Here is a 22,477-nt window from a genome sequence, read left to right on the forward strand (position 1 = left end):
GAACAGAGGGGCAGGGGAAAGGGAAAGGAGGATGAAATAGCCAAAGGCAGAGAGGAAAGGCCAGGCTTACCGGTTCAAGTTTATGTTTGGAGAGGAGCTAAAGCTCCCTGGGCAACAACCTCAGGTCTGGGCAGGTCTGGAGAGTGAGCGGGCAGGCTTGGTCACCTTAGGGAGGAGCCCCTGGCTTGAAAAAGATGTCATAAAATCTGTTCCACCTCATTGCATGAGTATGGGCAAGTCTCTAACACCACACCTTGGTTTTCTTGCCTATATTAATAAAGGGGAGCAAAGAGCTGCCTCCTAAACTAGCTGAGCCCATATCACATACTCCGTCTTGGTTATTTAATAGCCTCTGGCAGGGAAGTGTCACCTTGTTCGTTCTAGTTTTGCCCAAGTGGATATAACCCAAGTTAGTGTCATTCTCCATTCCAAGGAATATCTGAGAGAGGAGGCATTCTGCCTGGAAACCATGTCTTTCCCGTAGACTAAAAGCTTCTCCTTGGGCTTCCCTGGTGGCGCAGTGGTTGGAGTCCGCCTGCCGATGCAGGGGACATGGGTTCGTGCCCCGGTCTGGGAAGATCCCACATGCCGCGTAGCAGCTGGGCCCGTAAGCCATGGACGCTGAGCCTGCGCGTCCGGAGCCTGTGCTCCGCAACGGGAGAGGCCACAACAGTGAGAGGCCTGTGTTCTGCAAAAAAAAGCTTTTCCTTGCACGGTGCCTCTTTGGAAGTAACATCTTTTGCATAACCAAGTCACACCAAGGCCCCCTAACTCCAAGTTCCTGGCCCTAGGCGCCGCCCTGCCGCCCCCACAAGATAATCAACACAGCTGAAGGAATGAAAGTTCTGGGAGAACACAATGAATCAGAAGAGGGAATCAAATACAGAAAGGTAACTCTTCACTCAGGACTAGCCAGGGGCCACACAGGCCCCGTTCCTGCTGACCAGATTTCCCTGCCACCCCCACCCAAATATATGAATCCAACAGAGGCAGGAGCTCTGACCTAGCCCCATGTTTCTAAACAAGGCAGGTAGTGGTGCCCCCACTCCCAGGTATGTAAGGCCAAGCTATGACTAGCAGCAGGTTACAAAGTGTTTCAAAGTATGTAATCTCAACTGTCCAGCTCAATTCCAAGTGGAAAAGAGGTACATTTTTAGAAATTTGTTCTGAGAAAGCTACTAAGTGGCAAAGCCGAAGACCAGACATACAGGATATCTCTATGTCAACCTACTTCTCATTTCCAATTTATAGCTCATTTTATAGTATTTCATTGATCCTACGATACACACTTTTTCATATTTTAACACTGAAATCAGGATTCACAATTAATGGTGTGTCATAACTGGCAAGTTTTCTTATTAGTACATAAAATGTCTTAAAATAGATATACTCAGTGAAATATGATATAGTTCTTTCTGTTCTATCTCAATCACCATTTCCACAGTTCACATGTGCACTGCTTATACTACTAGCAGAAGCCCCTACTAGCAGGAGAGACTACAGTACGTTATGGCACATAAGGTCTCTGCCTTCCTAGCCTTTAGAATCTAGCAATTATGCTGGTTACTCTACCTCTAGTCTCTACCCCTTCTGGAGCCTACACTACAAGTTAGTTTTACCCTTCTAACAAGTGGTCAGGCCTGTTATTCCTCTGCTTGTCTCCCATTAGAGCATGATCTCGGGCCTGTATATCCACTAGGGACCATGTGCTGCAGGGCTGGCTGAAGAGTGCCAGTTTCGGTATCTGTTGTTTAGTTTAACTTCTAATTGTCCATCAGATCTTGGCCTAAGGTTCCATTTTTTATGTAACCCTACTGAGCTGGGTGCTCCTTGCATTCCCAGGGCCTTGCACAATGCCCGGGACACCCTATGTTCTTATTTAGCAGAAAAATTGAGGCACAGACTTCCTTAAAATATAGGCACACTGGTAAATACATGGGCAGTGAAAAACAGTTTCAGAAAGGAAGCTTGGGTTTCTGATTTTATTACTGGTAGTTTATTGCACAGGTTTTTCTGCATCAAAAACATATCTGCTAAAAGGAGAAACAGGTGTGTCTGAATTCAGATTTCCCTCAGACCTCTAAAAGTAGTATTTCCCCTAAAAAAGAATCCACTCATCTAATTTTAAAGAAAATATACTTCTTACACAAGACAATCCAAACTGATGCAAAATATTTATTCCAAGTTAGTTATTTTATGCAGTAGTTTTCCCCCTCAACAGACTTGTGATAACCACATCTTTTAAATCTGTAAATAATGTTATCAAAATAATCTTAATCTTTGAAATCTCACAAAAATGTATATTTTACAATCCACCCTGAATATCAAGGCTGCAAGAATAACACATTTCCTATATCCAAATATTTTACAGCTGTACCCAGAAAGAAAAAAAAAAAGTGAAAAAACCATATATGCTGGGTTAAGGGCTAATGTTACCCGAGCAGCCAGAAATAAAATAAAATATCCAAATTATTAGCATTAATTTAATACAGTTATAACTTCAATAGTCACTTTGTCATTGACAATGATTGCTTGAGCACAGGGGTGAGTGCCCCAAGGGCTGGTAGTAGAAGCTGCTGCTGCAGACCAGTGTCTCCTCCTCTCTGCCCTGCCAGCTCCCACCTGTGCATCGCCCCATATATACTGTGTGTATGTGTGTGTGTTTTAAAAATCTTTCCCACCACACGAAGTTCTATTAAGCAGATAACAGGGAAGAATAACAAAAGCTAAACAAGCCAATCGCTCGCTCTCTCTTTGGGATATGATTATTTCCCTTGTGCATGAAGTATTCAACAACAACATAAGAAAAGGAAAAGGAAAAGAACGATTTCTTCTGTATAACCCCTAAACGCACAAGCTGAGTTTACTGGGTCAGATTTAACAGTAAGCATTTATAGGCCTACTTCCAGGCATCGTCATCAGATGTTTCACTGCTACTTGTTTCCGTGTCTGAGTCCTCAAACTCTGCTTTACAAGTGTTTCTCCAAGGGGAGAATAGGCTAGAACTTCGGCTCTGCAAGAAGCCATTCTTCCCAAAGCCATTTCTTCTCAGCTGTGGTTGGCAAGGGAAAGAAAGAAAAAGACAACTATCAGTAACTACACTGGCCCATGGGACCTGGGAAAGCCCAGGCATCAATTCAATTCTAGGCAGAATGTAGAGGGGGACCGTTCTAAGAGACTGAAGATTTCTTATAGCAGTGCTTTTCAAACTGTAATGTGCCAATTAATCACCTAAGGATCTCTTTAAAATGCAGACTGATTCAGTATGTCTGGGGTACAGTTTGAGATTTCCTATTTCAACAAGTTCTCAGGTGATGACAATGACAGGGGAACAGAGTTCTGAGTAGCAAAGTCTTTATGTCAACCTATACTTTTCTTTATAGGATTTTAACACCACTGTTATTTATGCTTTAAATATATACCACCTGAACGTAAGTTTCATGAAGTTTGTAGAGACCTGGCAGTGTTTTACTCAGAGAAAGAATGCAGGCCTTTGTTGAAGAAATTCAGATAGGCTATTTGGCTTCTTGGCTCTGGCTGGACTACCAGAGGTAAACCACAGAGCTGGAAGCAGAGGGTTAGCCTGCTTAGCCAGAGACCAAGGGCTCAGCCCATAACCTCGGGAATATAGCCTTGTGGTTCTGATAAGGAGTTAGAGCTTTCAGGATGAAATAACATACTGCTTTCTGAAATCTGCTAACTACTGACCTGGTTTTTGTGTCCACCACTGGCCTGGGCAGAATGAGATGCTCCTCCATATTTCTACAATGGCAACTTATTAAGTAACTTTTCTTTTTCAAGGTCTTTCTCACACCCTAAACTGGGGCTTCCTAAGGGCAATGATTGTCCTATCTCCTTTCTCTCCTAGTCATTAACTGGTCTCCAGCAAAAGTTTATGACATACCTCCTCTGTCTTCATGTGGAACTCTTTGAGCTCATCCTCTGTGAGGGGAAGGCAATTCTCATCATTTTCAGGATACTCCTGCCATCCCATTGCTTTCAATAACCTGGTAGAGGCAGGTCAGGCAAAAAAAATATACCTTTAAGCATAAGTGAGAAATCCACAACTTTCCAGCCCAGGGGCAATGGTACCCACCTAGATGTTAGAGAAGAAACTTGGGTTTTTCTTTTCTTCCCAGTGGGATAAGCTTTAATTATGACTACTTAGGTGCTTGGAATTAGATGGAGGATCTCTGTAGTTGCTCTTTGGAGAGCGTAAGAGCTATAGAGAAGGGACGGTAGAAGTAGCAGTATAGAGTCAAACTATCCCACAGACGAAACAGAAGAAATCTCTTTGTCTCCTGTGAGCAAATTAGCACATAGCCACATGTACCTAAGTTCTCTTTTAATTTCATGGCACTGTGGACTCCATAACCTTGTGATCTTGTTGACCCCTTTTAAAGTTCCTCTGGACAGGAGCCCCTTTTCAGGAAGGTACTTGGCAGGCCCCATCTGCCATCCAGTTGCCCACACAGCTTGGCTGGCTCTGTGTTGAAGGCCCTCATTTAAAGAACAAGCTCCATTACCTTCGGGCCTCATGAATCCCAAGGCCCCTTAAAGGGGTCTTGTGGTAACTTCTCACTTGGGCCAGGAGGGGCCAAGGGGCCACCACAACAGCACCAGGAAACAGGTCTCACCCCACCCTACCCCTTCCAACTGGAGCCGTAAACTGAGTCTGAAACTAAACTACAAGAATGCCTTGGAGAGCAGGGTGTGAAAACGCTAGCTGAGTCTGTAAAGGAATACCCAGTGGGCAACAGGCCAACCTGCAGCACACAGAGAGAACAAGGTGTGGTGCTGGGGGCACTTCTCTCTGTACTGGACTCTGAAATGTCTTAAGTATGTTGAAACTCCTTGTAGGCCATACACAGCATGCCTTGTGATCTGACCCTCACTTACCTGTGCTCTGCTTCCAAAGAGTGAGAGAGGACCTCCCCTTCGTCTTCTACGGGGAGATCAAGACCATTCTGATGACAGCCTTCCTCTCCATTTTCTTTTGGTTCAGGTGTGCTGTTGTCCTCTGACTGAGATAAGGAAAGGAAGGACATATTTGGTTTAATACCCCTTTGGGGCAAGATAAGCCATCTAAGAGATTAAGAAGTCAGAACCCAGGAAAATGCTTTCTAGAAGAGATCTCAGCCAATAGGTTTTTCCCACTTAAAAACGAGAACTTGCTCATCTTGCTAATAAGATTTCCAAAGGATACTAACTGGCTACCATCTTAACTTCAGGTTATGGCAACTGTGGCAGAAGCTACTAGACGCCTATGCAATATCAATTTTCTATTCTTCCTTACTGATTTGGACTAAGGAACCAATGCGCTCAGCTTTTAAAAAGTTCACTTTCCTAGGCTCCCTTGCAGCTAGGAGTGGCTATTTGACAGTTGGCCAATAAAATGTAAGTGGGAATTGCAGGGGTGGCTTTTAAGAAAGCACTTAAAAAAGGGTCAGACATCCCTTTTCAGGTTTTTGGCTCTGTCCTTTCCCTAACTAGAATGTGGATGGGAGCACAACTACCCTAGTTCCAAGGCGACCAAAACTTACAAGTTTCCTGATAATACGAATGAGCTGCCATTACCCTCTTGGACAGGGAACTCTAACCTTCCTGTTGCAGGACACCAAAAAGAAACCCTCTTGTTTACGGTTCTGTTCGTCAGATTTTCTTATATTAGAATTAAATATAATCCTTAAAGGGACTTCTCTGGTGGTCCAGTGGGTAAGACTCTGTGCTCCCAATGCAGGGAGCCCAGGTTCAATCCCCGGTCAGGGAACTAGATCCTGCATGCATGCCGCAACTAAGAGTTTGCATGCCATAACTAAGACCTGGAGCAGCCAAAAAAAAAAAAAAAAAAATATATATATATATGCTTCTATAATTTACCAACTTCTTACCAACTTCAATTCAAGGCTTAAGCAGTGCTGCCCTGTTTAAGAGTACTAAGTCCCAAGGCAGCTATCACTGAAATGAGCCCTAATTTGAAATATGCTGAACAAAGAACTGAACTCACTATATCACAGACTGTTACTCCTCCAGACAAATCTGTCATTTAAAAAATGTACCACATCTTTCTCGCTTAAGAACAAAAAGCACATGTATAACATAGAAAAACACTTATGTTGCCCCAGAAAAACCCTTTGCTCTTACATCCTCCAGCTTCTCACAGTCTCTGCTCTCTGAGAAGTCTCCATTCCGGTCATCCTTCAGAGTCTTCAGGAACTCGCTCTTCCTGTCAGTAGTTCGGCGGGTCAACTTGGTCAGACGAGAGGAGCTGATCTCAATTGGAGGAGTGGTGCTGGCGGGGCTCTGGGCAAATACCACAAATAGGTTGCTCTTGACAGCAAAGAGTAAGTACTGGGATTCTCTAGGTCACTTCTACATGGTACTGCTTTCCAGAATCTGGTAGCCTATTTATCACTCTTTTACCAAAAATAAACTATCCTTTTCATTTAAACAGACTTCAGCTCTGCTGAGTTCTTACAGTTAAAACCAGATGGTTTAAATAGCACCTCTCCGATCTTTCTCCAGATGCCAGCATAACACCAGTCAAACACAGGCCAACCATGGTTTACCAAAGGGCAATGACCCCACCCAGCTACTGCCCATCTTTGGATGCTGATGGGAATCACCAGTAAAAAAAAAATGACTTTGAGCTAAGCATAACTACAAAGGAAATGGAGTTAGAGCTGTACACGTCACAATACTTACCTCAGTTTAAGTAAACGGGAAATGGCAACTTTAGAAAAGGCTGCTTAGCTTTATTCTCACTCACCTCTTTGGGAGAGCTTAAAACTATACCACCAGCCAGTACTACTGGTTTGGTAACAGAGATTGGACTGGTAAAAGCAGACTCCCGGCTAGAGGAAAGGGATCCTGATTTGTGTTCCATTCTGTTAGCTTTCCACGCACTGGGCTACATGGGAAGAGAGAACAAATCAGTCAGAACAGCATGCAGACAGAAGCTCAGCCTGTAAGATCATAAGGAGTGAAATGTTATGTGCAAACATGAATTCCAGGAGTTCACCTGTCTCAACACGATTGGGAGGTATATAACCTTGAAGGAAAAAGGCAGACAGGAACCAGAAAAGCCATGGGATATTAACAGGTATTTCTCAAAAACAGAGCCCTAGTCCAATAAGCCTGGGAGATGCTAGGCTGAATATAGTTCGACAACAGGTTTCTTTTACTGTGCTGTTTCTCAAAACACTTAACTATATATGTGAATTGAGAGGCAGATATACTACACAGCATTTTCTAAACTTATTTGACCCCCCCAAATGTTTTCTTTTATAGTGTGCTGTTTGTTAACCTCTGATGTAATCCTGACAACCCCCCACCCCTGCCTCCAAAGAGCACATCAGAAAAATGATGTTTTCTAGGAACACTGATGGCAGGAGGCTAGGTACAGGCCAGGGTGGGCAATATAAACGGTTGGACAATCCTGGTTTAGTCCAGGGGTCCTTCTTTTGCTCAGTCTTGTGGGGTCTGGGCCCATTCTGTCACTCTGGCCCTGACCCCAACGATGATGGCAGCACAGTGTACATGGAATACTCCATTTTTCCTGAGTCAATCACTCTTGTCTGAGGCACATCAATGGAGTGAGGCTAAAGAAAGTAAAAAAGTCTGTTTTTCCAAAATGAAACAATTAGAACCAAGAGATCTCTAGGACAAAGGAAGGGTCTGAGTGAAAAGGATTTCTTTCTTGTTATTAAAGAAGATAATATAGGCTAAAGAAAGGAATAAACTTAACAGAGTTATCTACTATGTACCAGATGCTTGATCTATTTTATTTAATTCTTAACCCAATCAGGTATAATTATGTCAAATTTTTACAGAGAATTACACTGACATTAAGAAAGTTATGTAATTTGTCTGAGGTTACTCAACTAGGATACAATATTGTTTTCCACAATGCCTCCAAAAAGAGCATGCCAGCAGATAAAAGAGACAATGACCTAACTGGAATGGAAATTAATTTTTTTCTTGCACTGATGAAAATCTAAAGATGGCTGTTTATTCAGGCTAAATATCAAAGACAATAGTTTCCCAGAGTTGCACAGGGTCACCAGATGCCTTGTCTTTTAATATTGCCACCTCAGGGCACAGAAACAGGTGAGTGTCTGCCACAGTAGTACGATAGTTTTACCAGACAGTGTTACGTGCAACAGGATACTGACATCTCTATCCAACTTTATTCCAACTTAATTTTCAGTAATTCAAACACTATATTATATAGTGTTTGGTTGCTCACTAGAGAAAACCATTATGCCCTGTACCCCCTTTATTAGAGGAATTATATATGTAGAAATCCACTGAGGTGAGGCACAAACTATTATGTATAAAATAAGCTACAAGGATATATTGTACAACATGAGGAATAATGGAGTATAACCTTTGAAAATTATGAATCACTATATTGTACACCTGTAACTTATATACTGTACATCAACCACACTTCAGTCAATCAATAAAGGAAGGAAAAAAAAGGAATCCACTAAAGTGAATCACATATCAGCTGCTGTTTTCTTTTTAAAATATCCTCTCCTTTTCTCCTAACTCCAAATCAACCTCAACTCTCCACCTCAAATGATCTTGTCTTCTCCTACTGGACTGACGTCAGAAGTCACTGGATCCAGGGATTCCCTGGTGGCGCAGTGGTTAAGAATCCGCCTGCCAATGCGGGGTACGTGGGTTCGATCCCTGGCCTGGGAAGATCCCACATGCCATGGAGCAACTAAGCCCGTGTGCCACAACTACTGAGCCTGCGCTCTAGAGCCTGTGAGCCACAACTACTGAAGCCAGCGCGCCTAGAGCCTGTGCTCTGTGACAAGAGAAGCCACTGCAATGAGAAGCCCGCGCACCACAAATAAGAGTAGCCCCTGCCTGCCCCAACTAGAGAAAGCCTACGTGCAGCAATGAAGACCCAATGCAGCCAAAAGTAAATTAAAAAATAAAGTTATTAAAAAAAAAATTTTGTCACTGGATCCAAACTCTCCCCAATTATCTCCTTTGCATCTCAAGTTCCTTTGATAGGTCCCCCTCCCTTTCTACCATTCTACATCCATTTGTTCTCATTCCTTTATGAATTTATCAATTATTTCTCCTTTGTATCTTTAATCTCTTTCTCTCTAGTAAGTTCTTCCATTTTATCTACAAACATGCTAAGCCACCTTACTGAAGCGAAGGGGGAAAAAACAAAGATATATTTTCCCTTTTACTACAATCCTTTTATTTCCAAACTTTTCTGCATAATTATCTGCTGCCTTTCACTTGTTCATTCTTACTATTTAATTCCCTGCAACACTCAACTCTATCCCCATTTTAATGAAACAGCTCTTTCAATAAATAAGCAAAAATCTTGTCTTCATATTACATTCAATGGTCAGCTTTAAAATATCTGTTTTTGTAGGAGAGATTCCTTGTTACCTATCTTTTCTGAACCTGTCCCTCTTTCCCTTCTCAATTCCCCGATGCTTCATTCTCTTCTCGCCTCCTGAATTCCTTTCAGTCTATTCAGTGGATGTAGGCATACTCAGTGCTCTTCTACTGCAATCTGTTCCTAGGTGAACTTCATTAGAAAAACTAGTTATTTGTAATTGTTTAATCATTCAAATTGTTAAAATCATGGAGCTAATGTGACCCCTAAACTCTCACCTGAGCTTTTATAAAGACCTCCATCATTTGGCTTTAGTCTTACTTCTCCCCACCACTTCCCAACTACCAGCCATCCACTTGTCTTTTCCCAGACATGGCATGTTTTGCCTCCTTATTTTATTTATTTTTGGCTGTGCTGCGTCTTCATTGCTGCGTGTGGGCTTTCTCTAGTTGCGGTGAGCGGGGGCTACTCTTCCGTGCAGTGTGTGGGCTTCTCACTGCGGTGGCTTCTCCTGTTGCAGAGCATGGGCTCTAGGCATGTGAGTTTCAGTAGTTGTGGCTCGCAGGCTCTAGAGCGCAGGCTCAGTAGTTCTGGCGCACAGGCTTTGTTGCTCTGTGGCATGTGGGATCTTCCTGGACCAGGGCTTGAACCCGTGTCCCCTGCATTGGCAGGCGGATTCTTAACCACTGTGCACCAAAGAAGCCGCCCTCCCCCCGCTTTTTTGGTAACGAAGAGTTCCTCTGCCTGGAATGCCCCACCTACGTGCTCCCTAACAAACTTCTACTATTTTTTTTTTTCTTTTGGCTGCTCTGGGTCTTCGTTGCGGTGCGCAGGCTTCTCTCTAGTTGCTGCGTGTGGGCTTAGTTGCCCTGTGGCATGTGGGATCTTAGTTCCCCGATCATGGATCAAACCCACATCCCCTGCATTGGAAGGCGGATTCCCAACCACTGGACCACCAGGGAAGTCCGTCTCCTACTGTTTTAAAACTACCATTTGTTGACTAGTTTAGGATATGTCAGTACTATATTCCAAGTACTTCGAGTGGCATGAAGTCTGACTCTAAAACCAGAATTCTCATCCTCCTCTCTCCTTTTTATGCTTCAAGATGGGAAGCATTCTGGGGCAGTGGAAAGAGCCCTAGTTGAAGTTAGACAAACCTTGTTTTAGAGTCCCAAACTCCATAATTTTATTAGCAATGTAACCTAATATATTACATAATTTTCTACATCCTAAGATTAAGGTAAATGTTATATGTAAAAGGCCTAGTGAATGTCCTGGAACATAGTAAGATGTCAACGAATGGTAGTTCTCTTTCCTTTGCCACTTCAAAACCCAGTTCAAATATGACCTCATCTGTAAAGGCTCTGAGGACCCTCTCCAGGCAGGGCAGTACAGTTATTTTTTATATGTGTCTTTTCACTAGACAGCAACTCTTTGAGATTATTTTTCTGACTCTAGTGGCATATAGCTTTTTTTTTTTTTTTCATATAGCTTTTAAATACACAAATATTCGATGTTTAATAACTGCTGAACGCGTAGAGAAAATGAATGAATGGATAAATCCACACCTGCCTACTAGATCTCATCTCTGCCTTCCTCTAACATCTCACATTCAAGGGTCCCAGAACCACTCTCATCAACTTTTCCTGAAAACTCTGCTTTCTCTCTTCTCTAACTTCAGTGAAGCGGTTCCACAGTTATCCCAGTTTCCTGGGGATGAATGCTCAGTGTCCTGTTTTCCTCCCCTGATTTGCTTCCCACTGTGTGCCATCACCACCTCCCTTCTCTGCTCACTTGCATCATCCCTGTTCAGGCTTCACTACCTTTTGCAAGGATAGTTAACAGCAGACTTTAGTTTTCCTATTTTCATTCTATCCTCAACTCAGTTCTACACAACAGGGCTAAACTGATCTTAAGCTCTGTGTTATGACTTTTATCCTTGTCACTTCTTCTTCCCCAAAAGACTTCTAAGATCCTTGAGGATATGAGTTTGTCTCACTCATTATTTTTTATTTTTATTTTTTTGCGGTACACGGGCCTCTCACTGTTGTGGCCTCTCCCGTTGCAGAGCACAGGCTCCGGACGCACAGGCTCAGCGGCCATGGCTCACGGGCCCAGCCGCTCCGTGGCATGTGGGATCTTCCTGGACCGGGGCTCAAACCCGTGTCCCCTGCATCGGTAGGCGGACTCTCAACCACTGCGCCACCAGGGAAGCCCTGTCTCACTCATTATTATACTCTTCTTCTGTTGCCTAACAGAATGCTTGCAGACATTTCACATGAAGTTAACACTTACGAAAACTTTATAAACTCTAAAGGAATGGAACAAACAAAAGGTATGCTGCCATGCTGATAATAATAGCTACCATTTATTACCACTTACAAGTACCTCATTTATTCCTCAAAAAACCCTTAAAAGACAGGCACTACTACCTCCACTTTACATGATGAAATTGAGATTCAGAATGTTAGAAACTTGTCCAAGGTTGTATCACAAAGAAGGAGCAAAGTGTCATTTGTCTACTTCAAAGCCCTGCTGTTAATTTCCATGCCACAGTTTCTTTCTTTCTTTCTTTCTTTTCTTTTCTTTTTTTTTTTTTTTTGCGGTACGCGGGCCTCTCACTGTTGTGGCCTCTCCTGTTGCGGAGCACAGGCTCCGGATGCGCAGGCTCAGTGGCCATGGCTCATGGGCCCAGCCGCTCTGCAGCATGTGGGATCTTCCCGGACTGGGGCATGAACCCGTGTCCCCTGTATCGGCAGGCAGACTCTCAACCACTGAGCCACCAGGGAAGCCCCAGTTTCTTTCTTTATAGGAGCTGCTCTCTTGACTGAATTCATATTCTTTTCCTTCTACATCAGAGGAATAAGTATCCTAAACCCCTTTCAAAAATAATTCCATTTGTCAATCAGTTTATTCCCATTCATTTTTTCTTGGGCCATGATCCTTTAATGACCTTTCAAGTTGTCCCCAGTGACTTCTTCCTACAGATTTTCTTCACCCTTTCACTTAACTTTACCACCACCTATATTCTGTTTCCTTTTACTGTCAAGTCTCAAAGGTGCCACTACTTCCACTTCCACTCACATAATTCCAGAATCCTCTGAAATCTTGTTTTTCAGCCTTACACTTCTCTCCTAAAACCTCAACTCAAAGGTCACCAAAAACTTTCCAACTGCTAAGGTCCAAATCCCCTGTTATTTCCCTCAACCTATTGGCAGCAATTGACAAGTGCTGACAACCCCGGCTGCCATCTTAAATTCACCCACCCAGAAGTGTGATAGCATACGATTTTTTTTATGTCTGAATTACAATTTCTTAATCCTGTTGACTGTGTTGTTATTTTCCTAATATTTATGAAATATTAAGTATTTCCCCAAGTCTTATTGTCCCATTCTTTACTCTTCTTCTATCCTCTTTCCCTCAGAGATCTTATCTATACTGAAAGCTTCATTAACACTAGGATAATGACCCTCAGTCCTGGTATTTTTCCAGTGCTACCAGGTAATCAGAATGGTTCATTCCGTATCCCTCATATATGCCCAGTGTTTTCTACTTTCAGAACATTTTATTTAACCACCTCTTCTAACCTGTAATACTCTCCAGACTTTCCCTGACTATCCAAATCTGGACCATCCTCCAAAGATCTGTTCAAATTAGTTTTTCAGTAAAATTTCCCTTGATGGTCATAGTCTAAGCTGATCCTTGCTCCTCTGAACTGTGTAAATAAATAAAGTGTTTAATTAATTTAGTTATTCCAAATCTGTTTAAGATTTGTTTTTAGGATTTGTTATTTTATTTCATACACAATCACATGACCTTATATTGTTATATCTTGTCATCCCTCTTAGACTTTTAGCCCACGGAGGGTGAGGACCAATGTTGTACTTTGTGTTGCTCTTAAGTATCAAACAAGTGCTTGCACACACAGAAAAGTGAATTAATGCTCACTGTTTTTTCTCTCAATAACACAGTAAATCTAATTGTTTCCTTACAGTGGCTGGAATTCATTCAAGCAATTATTGTGTGCTTTTGTGAGGGTGCTAGGGATACAAATATAAAAAAGACCTGAAGCCTTTAAGGAGATTACAACCAAATGAAGAAATAGATGCAATAAATATTGTGATTAGAGACAGAGTGCTATTCAATCAGATACAAGGCTTAATTAGGTCCTTAGATGTATGTGATAGAAAAGGATTCAGAGAGTATGACATAAACACGCAGGAAAATCTCCCAGGTAAGAAAACAAAGGGCAGTAAAAGACAGATTAGGCTTAGGCTATATAGAATTATACACACCAGTGCTCAGGAGTCTGGACACTGTATTATAACATCAGGGGTTGCTAAGTCATGACCCTTGGGCCAAAACTGGCCTGAGGCCTATTTTTGTATGGCCCATGAGCTAATAATGTTTTTTACATTTTTAAATGGTTGAAAAAAAAAAGAAAAGAAAAAGAATATATTACAAAAAGACCATATGTCATATGCGACCACAAAGCCTAAAATATCTATCATCTGACTCTTTACAGATAATTTACCAACCCTTGCTATATAGATGGTTTGGAATCACTTAAAGGATTTAATGGGAGGGGATGTGATATATTCAAACTGTTTTAGGATAATCATTCTGGCAGTTCTGTGGAAGATAAAATACAGAGAAATGAGGAAATAGAAGGGTACACTACAACAGTAAGTGTGAGATGACAAGGGCATATCATAGAGGAAAAAACTGATGGGGATTTTATATAACTGCTTGGGAGAGGGGAATGAGTAAGAAAGAGGAAGAAAGCAGCAGCCATGATACTCAGCTACGTGACCAGATGAATGTTGGTGTTATTAATGAAAACAGCAAATCAAGAGAAGCAGGTTTATGAGATGAAGCTAATGAGTATGAGAGGCCTACTAAAAATGTAGTTGGCAGAAGAGAGTTTGGAGACAGTAAAATACTATACATATAACTTAATGGCACCAAATGACTATCTGGTGAGTGACTCAACAGGAAAAAATAAATTTACTAATTTTTTTTCTTATTTATTCTCCCACCTCTGCTGTATAAGGTTCTTACACTGATTCCAAATCATACCTTGGATGGAGGTGGTACAGGCTTAGGAACCAGGTTCTTATAGACACTTGGAACCATGGTTGACAATTTGTTTCCGTTTGCATGGTGAGATCCTGGTGAGGTGAATGCAGCAGAGAAAGCAGCAGCAGGATCTTCTTTGGAACTTTTTTGATGACTAGCATTTTGGAGGCTGCTTGGCACTAGGTGGGTTTTCTGTGAAATACAATAGTGGAGAGACAAAAGAATGTCAAACCTATTGGTTAACACGAAGCATAGTTCAAACAAAGGCCTCACTTTGAACAAAGAGCTGACAGTTGAGACTAAGTGACAAACATTTCCTGGTGTGCACTTAACAGATACTCTCAAAAGTGACACTTACCCAGGAACTGTAGGAAAAAAGGCAACATAAGAAAACACTTGATTCTAAATTCATAATCAACCAAAAAGCCCAAAGATGTCAGAAGTCTTTCAGGGGTACAGCATGTCTCATGCACGGTGTGATCACTCAGGCATAGACCAAACAAGAATATATCCAAGGGTAGCTACTCCTGTCAGCATGAGAACACAGAGAGATGAGGAAACTGGAGAAAGGAGTCTGCTATGGGACCTTCTGATGAGGCAAACTGGAGCAAAGCTATACATTAACAAAGGCGAAATGGTACAGCAATTGCCCTTAATCCTGTAACTCAAGATCCAAACCCAGTATTTAGATATACTAAAGCCTTCCTAGTATGATGCTGGCTACTGAACATATCTAATGTAGGAACTAGGAGAGTACAATTTGTAAATGCCAAAGATCCCAATGCCACAGGATCAGGTTTGGTTTGAAATACACTGATTTTTCTACTAACTTTTTTTTTTTTTTTTTGGTGGTACGCAGGCCTCTCGCTGTTGTGGCCTCTCCCATTGCGGAGCACAGGCTCCGGACGCGCAGGCTCAGCGGCCATGGCTCACGGGCCCAGCCGCTCTGCGGCATGTGGGATCTTCCCGGTCCGGGGCACGAACCTGTGTCCCCTGCATCGGCAGGTGGACTCTCAACCACTGTGCCACCAGGGAAGCCCTCTACTAACTTTTTATAAGGCTAGTTATTAGGAACATATATATATAAATGTGTGCATTTATAGGTTTCCCCCTGCCCTATACAACAGACATCATTGATAATTGCCAAAAACAAAAACAACACCCCACTCAGCTAACGGAATCTGGTTGAACAAAATGTTCTCTGGGACGTGGTATTATTCAGCCTTTCAAAGAACACTTTAGAAGAGTATTTAGTAATATGAAAGAATGGTTAGAATATAGTTGTCTACCAAATATTAAGGAGACAACTACAATACATTAAAATTCAATTTAATTGTTATAAGCAAATTAGCAACATTAAAAATTACTTCTAAAAAATTACTTCTTATGAGCATATTATATTATTCTCCCTTTGCTTAAAATCTGCTTTCAAATTCAGGGCTCTACAAGCTCTCAATTGTCTGTATTCTGACTCTACTACCATTACATCTCAATGGTATTTTGGGGGGCAGAGTAAGAGCTAGGCAGAGTTAGTTACCATGTGCAAATGGATGAGAAGAGAAACCAGAGATAAAGAAACAAGCGATTAAAAAAACAGATAAAGAATTTTTTCTCCTCTCCCTGCTAATAAGAAAATTTTAAAGTTGTGCCTTTAAAAATGGCAAAATCTACCTACCCCACACTCCAGAAGGGGTCCCAATAGGTCTGCATGGCTGATTCTGTTTGCCAGCTTCTGGATTCAAAGAAGGCTAGGAAAAAAGGGGTATTAATGGTTGATATAGAAAACTAATCATTTCAGCACTTTTTGCAAAGTAGCATTCACCATGGAACCTATCAAATACTGATAAGTATATATCAGCAGCACTCTAACACTGTATTCAGAATTAACAAATAAACAGACGATGTTGCAATGCAAAATCAATCTCAGGCTCTCTTGGCTTTCATTTCCTTTAATATGAGAGGATAAAAAAAATTTTTTTTAAATAAACAGAGTAAGTGTGCAAGTTCTCATCTTCCTCTAGGACATGTATGCCAACTAAGGAGGCACAGAAAGCTGAACAAGAAAGTGAATCACTTTTCTCAGATTTAAGGTCAGTGAAATGTGAGTATTCATAGCATTTCTAATGAGACTGCTTTAGGGCAGAGGCACACCATGTGCTAGGAATACAAAGGCAATTAAGACAATTAAGAAGAATCCTTATCCCCACAAGGGTTAGTCTTACTACAAAGATAAACTTGTAGACAAGTAAGTATAATAAAAGGTTATGGGGGGACTTCACTGGCAGTCCAGTGGTTAAGACCTCACCTTCCAATGCAGGGGGTGCAGGTTTGATCCCTGGTCAGGGAGCTAAGATCCCACATGCCTCACGGCCAAAAAGCCAAAACATAAAACAGAAGCAATATTGTAACAAATTCAATAAAGACTTCAAAAATGGTCCACGTCAAAAAAAAAAAAAAAGATTATAGGGACTATGATAAAAATTCACATTAGGGAAGAAGGAGTACTAAGGAAGGAATAGTCAATTCCACTAGGAAGAGAAGTGCTATCAGAAAAGGTTTCATTAGAGGAGACTAAGAAGAGTCCTTAATGATGAATTCCAAAGCTGGAAAACGGGTGATTCCAGGAACAGAATGCTGAATGAACACCAAGACAGGAAAAACATGAAAAAGAGATCTGCAAATAGTTCAGCATTAGTGCTAGCGAATGAGAGGGCCTTTCTTTGGGGAAAGAGATGTCTGGCAAAGTAGGTAAGAGCCAGATTGTGGAGTATTTTTAAGGGAGATTGAATTTTATTCTTTAGGGATGGAAATCCATCTCTCATGCAGAGTTAACATGATCCAACCATTAGTTTACAAGTCTGGTAGCAGCTTGAAGGATGTATTTCAGGGCTATAAACAACTAGGAGACTATGAGGAGACCAGTTTCCTAGTACAGGAAAGTATGAAGGCGACAGGAGTAGAGGAAGAGATGATGGGAAGGATCGAGAAGTGTTAAGAGTCACAGACTCAACTTAATAACGAAATGTATGGGGGTGTGAGGATGACACTGGTGCCCAAACCCAAACTTTACAATCTGGTACAGAGTAGGAAAATGGCTTTTCAGCACAAATGACCACGGGACATTAAACAAGAAATAGAAAGATGCACAGACTCGACTGCAGAGCTTCTGAATCAAAACCTCCAGAAGTGGGGCCCCAGCAGGTGTATATTTTCAACCTGTCAAGAGGAGACCCACTAGCATAGAGCAAGCATGGATACAATCTGAACTATTAATTCAGTATACAAATGGACAAATCAGACAGAATATGGACAGGTAAATACACTCTTCTGGATGGAATAGTAAAGGCAAAAGGAGTCTAGATGAATAAAGTATGACAGAGTAAAAAAAATCCTTGGCTCACATTTTCTTTGCTTGAGTATTCTAATTGTTACACCATTGACTTGTATTATAAAGCTTTGTTGTCAAATTGTGTCTGATTTTTTTTTTTTTGATTTTCTTTCTTTTATAAGTGACTTGTTCTTTATGTCTGGATGTCCGAAGGATCTTTTTCTTCTAAGTGTTGGCTGTTCTGGCTGTCCTTTCAATTTGTAGTTTCAAGTCTTACTGTATTTCATGAAATTATTCTTGAATTATACTTTTTAGCACCTAAGCTATTCACTTTTGTTATTTTATATTATTATTATATTATTTTTTTCAGGGGAGATCTTTTGGATTTTTTTTTTGCCAAATTTCTGTATCTTTTTTTTTCAATTCTTAATTTTAATCTATTTGTTTTTTCTTCATTTAAAAAGCTTCTTTTCTCTAATTCTCGAAAAACACTAGTGTTTATTGTCTTGTGCTCCTTCTTGTTTAGTCTTCATTTTTCTGAAATCTTTTATTACTTCTTTCCCAAGTTCTAGCACTGTGAAATTTTCTGGTTATGTCGTCCTTGTACCATTTGGTTATGGTTCTTATCCGTTTTGTGCACGTCTTACAGGTGTAATTTGCATTGCCTGTAGAAATGTTACTCTGTTCCTTATTCTCTTGATCCTATTATGTTGTTCATTTTTATATGATCAATTTTTGTGAATGTGGATCAAGATAGCTCTCTAACATCACACTTTATAACTCTCTTCTGTTGTCTTCATGAAGTGCTCAAAAAGATGGCACACTTTCTTTGATGTCCTGGCTTACCTCCTCCTCCCCATGCCTTGTACCTGAACCTTCTCTTCCCTTTGTCTCTACTGTCTCTGTCCCTGCAGCTCAGTCTGGATTCTATTTCCAACAGTTTTGTCCTCAGTGAGGGGCTTTGTTCTGGATGGGAATATTGGCTAGTTAGTATTAAATGTGATAGAACTCTGTGTTGAACTTTATTGCCTCTTGGTTCCAAAGTCATCCTTTCTGCTTGCTCTGTGTAAATGAATCTGGGCACTTTAAAAACTTTCCCTTTGTTAATTTGCTGGCATGTTAATTTTGTCAGTAGAGAGCAAGGAGAGGCTTTTGCTTCTTGTTCCTGTGTGCTTACTCAGCAGGTTCCTGCAGCACTCTGCTTCTGCTAAGCCAGGTTCTAAAGTACAAGTGAGCGCTGACTTGAGTGGTTTTGTAGCAGTGACATATCCCATGAACAGCTTTACGAGGTACTCTAGAGGGCAGATTTTCAGCATGTTCCCTGGAGAAGCACCTTAGCAACTGCTCTGCCATTCAGTGAGCCACAGCTAAGCCCTTTCCGATAAGGTCTGGATCTCAATCCTGGGGTGGTGATGGGGCAACAGGGGACTCTTCCTTGGGCACTCTGTCTTAGCCCAAGGGTTAGTGGCTGCTCCTTGTATCTGCCAATTCTTTATAGTTTTTTAGAACTCTATATTCTTTATAAGTTCTTTATATTCTTTAGGGTTCTCTTTACTATTTACTAGCTAATCACTCATTACCCCATCCTGTTACAGTTAATAATTCTTTATATTAACTTTCCTTGTTCGAATTATTGTGTGATTTCTCTCTGCTGATTAGTCCAGTCAGACCCTTTATACCGTATCCCAGAACATCTCTGTATTTACTAGTTTTGGGAATATGGAAAACCACTCCTAATTTCTAGCTGCTCTTCTCAAATGTTCTCTAAGCTTTCTAGAACAATTACTGGCTCTTTTGGAAATCCTGGGGTTGTAAGATGCCCTGTTGCTTCCTTCAATTTCTCCTGCACAACTGCTAACACAATACCAGTCAGGTTTTATAGCTTTTAGTGGTTTGTCTCTATGTTGTGATACTTCACTTTATTTTGGTGTGGATGACATCCATGGATTTTTTGAGTATAATTAAAAAAAAATCTGTCTATCTTCTATCTACCTACCTACCTACTTACCTAATCTATCTTTTATTTGGCTGTGTTGGGTCTTAATTGTGGCACGTGGGATCTTTTGTTGTGGCTCAGAGGCTCTTCGATGCAGTGTGCGGGCTTCTCTCTAGTTGTGGTATGCGGGCTCTCTAGTTGTGGCGCTCGGGCTTAGTTGCCCTGCAGCATGAGGCATCTTAGTTCCCTGACCAGGGATCGAACTGGCGTCCCCTGCATTGCAAGACTGATTCTTAACCACTGGACCACCAGGGAAGTCCCTGTCCATGGATTTTTTTGGTTCTTCAATCCTAGTTGCTTTGTGTTCTTTCTTAACTTATTCCTTAATTTCAGACTTACAAAATAATTGCAAATATAATACAAAGAATTCCTGTATATCGTGCATCTACAGTCTCATGTCAACATTTTACCACATTTGTTCCACAAGTCTCTGTAAATATATATTTTTCCTGAACTATCTGCAGGTTGAAGAACTTGAAGGATATTCTCTTACATAATCACAGTACAATTACAAAAATCAGGAAATTAACATTAATACTATTATCTAATCTACAACTCTTATTCAAACTGTAACACTGATACTTTTACAGGAAAACAAAGTTTAAAGTCACTGTTTTTCCCTCATCCAGTATCCAGTCTAGGTTTACATGTTGTCTTTAATTGTCCTATCTCTTTAGTCTTCTTTAATCTGGAACTTTTCCCACCATGACCATAACTTTTTTTTTTTTTTTGCGGTACATGGGCCTCTCACTGTTGTGGCCTCTCCCGTTGCAGAGCACAGGCTCCGGATGCGCAGGCTCAGTGGCCATGGCTCACGGGCCCAGCTGCTCCGCGGAATGTGGGATCTTCCCGGACCGGGGCATGAATCCGTGTCCCCCGCATCAGCAGGCGGACTCTCAACCACTGTGCCACCACGGAAGCCCCGACCATAACTTTTTAAAAGAGTACTCAGCCTAGTTCTTTTGTAGAATCTTTTAAAATTCTTTTATAGAAACCTCAATTTGAGTTTGTGTGATTTTTCCTCATGGTTAGATTCAGGTTATGAATTTTTGGAGGGCACTCTTCAGTGAATCACATCAGGAGGCTTGTGTTATGTTTGTTCCATGACCGGTGACATAAATCTATTTTTTAATCAAACAACATTTACACACAATGAAATGCACCAAGTATACCATTCCATGAGTTTTGAAAAATACTTATACTCCCCAAATCTATAAAGATAAAGCTACTTTCTACAACCGGAAAGTTTCCTAATGCTCTTCCCCAATCTCCACTCCACACAGGCAACCACTGTTTTTCTTACCATAGATTATTTGCCTATTCTAGAATGTCATATAAATGGAATCATACAGTATGTACCTTATTGTGTAAAGCTTCACTGAGATTCATCATGTTGTTTTATCAGTCATTCTTTTTTATTACTGCATAAGTAGCCCATTATATGATTATACCACAATTTTTCTATTCCTGTTTTGATAGACATTTAAATTATTTCCTGGGAATTCCCTGGCAGTCCAGTGGTTAGGACTCTGTGTTTTCACTGCTGAGGGCCTGGGTTCAATCTCTGGTCAGGGAACTAAGATCCCACAAGCCACGCAGCACAGCAGCAAAAAAAAAAAAAAAAATCCCAGTTTTGTGTTACTATGAATAAAATTACAATAAATGTACAGATTTTCATTTCTCTTTAGCAAATACCTAGAAATGGAAGTATTGGGTCACAGGGTAAAGTTTATGCTTAGTTTTATAAGAAACTGTCAGATCTTCCTTTTCATAAAATGGTTGTACTACTACACACTCCTGCTAACAATGTATGAGACTTCCACATGCTCAAAAATGTCACCAAATTTAGTATTTTCAGACTTTTAAATATTAGCTATCCTGGTGGGTGTGCAGCAGTATCTCATAGTGGTCTTAATTTGAATTTCCACATTTCCCTTATGATTAAGGACACTGACCATTTTTTTCATGTGCCTACTGGCCATTCATCTATCTTCCTTTGTGAAGCATCTGTTCAAATCTTGTTTATGTTTTTAAAAAAACTGAGTTGTAGGAGTTATTCATCACATTATGGGAACAGGCCCCTTTTCAAATCTATGTTCTGCAAATATTTTCTCTGAGTCTGTGAAATAAGCAGAAGTTTTAAATTTTGATGAAGCCTGATTTATCAATGTTTTCCCCTTTATGGTTATTGCTCCCTGGGTCCAAAGAAATCTTTTTATTTTTTTTTAATCCCCTATGTGAGAAAGATATTCTCCTAAGTTTTCTTAGTTTCAGGCCTTGTATTTAGGTCTGTAATTCATCTCAAATTCATTTTTTTGTATGCTAGGTGGAGGGGTAGAGAAGATACACACACACACACACACACACACACACACACACACACACACACACACACCCCTATATCTATAGATATAGTTCCAGCACAGTTTGTTAAAAACACATTTCTTTCTGCATGCCTCCCAAAATGGCCATTTTTAAAAAATAAATAAAAATAAATAAAAAATATTAAAAACCCTGGACTTCCCTGGTTGGTACAGTGGCTAAGACACCACGCTCCCAATGCAGGGGGCCCAGGTTCGATCCCTGGTCAGGGAACTAGATCCCACAGGCCACAACTAAGAGTTCACATACCGCAACTAAAAAGATCGTGCGTGCAGCAACTAAAGATCCCACGTGCCGCAACTAAGACCCGGCAAAGCCA

General features: G+C 41.0%; 1 protein-coding gene across 3 annotated transcripts in view; it reads right to left on the bottom strand.

The window, feature by feature from the left end:
* Nucleotides 1-22,477, bottom strand: part of CCDC17 (coiled-coil domain containing 17) — a 64,082-nt gene that overhangs the window by 5,659 nt on the left and 35,946 nt on the right. For all 3 annotated transcript variants that reach the window (XR_004351536.1, XM_032643821.1, XM_032643813.1), the window contains exons 6-12: nucleotides 16,128-16,200; nucleotides 14,453-14,644; nucleotides 6,770-6,910; nucleotides 6,145-6,303; nucleotides 4,900-5,024; nucleotides 3,905-4,007; nucleotides 2,904-3,052 (exon numbers count right to left, since the gene is read on the bottom strand). Coding sequence is in view for 2 of the 3 variants with exons in the window: in XM_032643821.1 (XP_032499712.1) it covers nucleotides 2,904-3,052; nucleotides 3,905-4,007; nucleotides 4,900-5,024; nucleotides 6,145-6,303; nucleotides 6,770-6,910; nucleotides 14,453-14,509 (734 nt within the window). In the remaining variant the exon portion in view is untranslated. The remainder of the gene's footprint in view (nucleotides 1-2,903; nucleotides 3,053-3,904; nucleotides 4,008-4,899; nucleotides 5,025-6,144; nucleotides 6,304-6,769; nucleotides 6,911-14,452; nucleotides 14,645-16,127; nucleotides 16,201-22,477) is intronic.

This window comes from Phocoena sinus, chromosome 1, assembly GCF_008692025.1.
Source record: "Phocoena sinus isolate mPhoSin1 chromosome 1, mPhoSin1.pri, whole genome shotgun sequence".
NCBI classification, from domain to species: Eukaryota; Metazoa; Chordata; class Mammalia; order Artiodactyla; family Phocoenidae; genus Phocoena; species Phocoena sinus.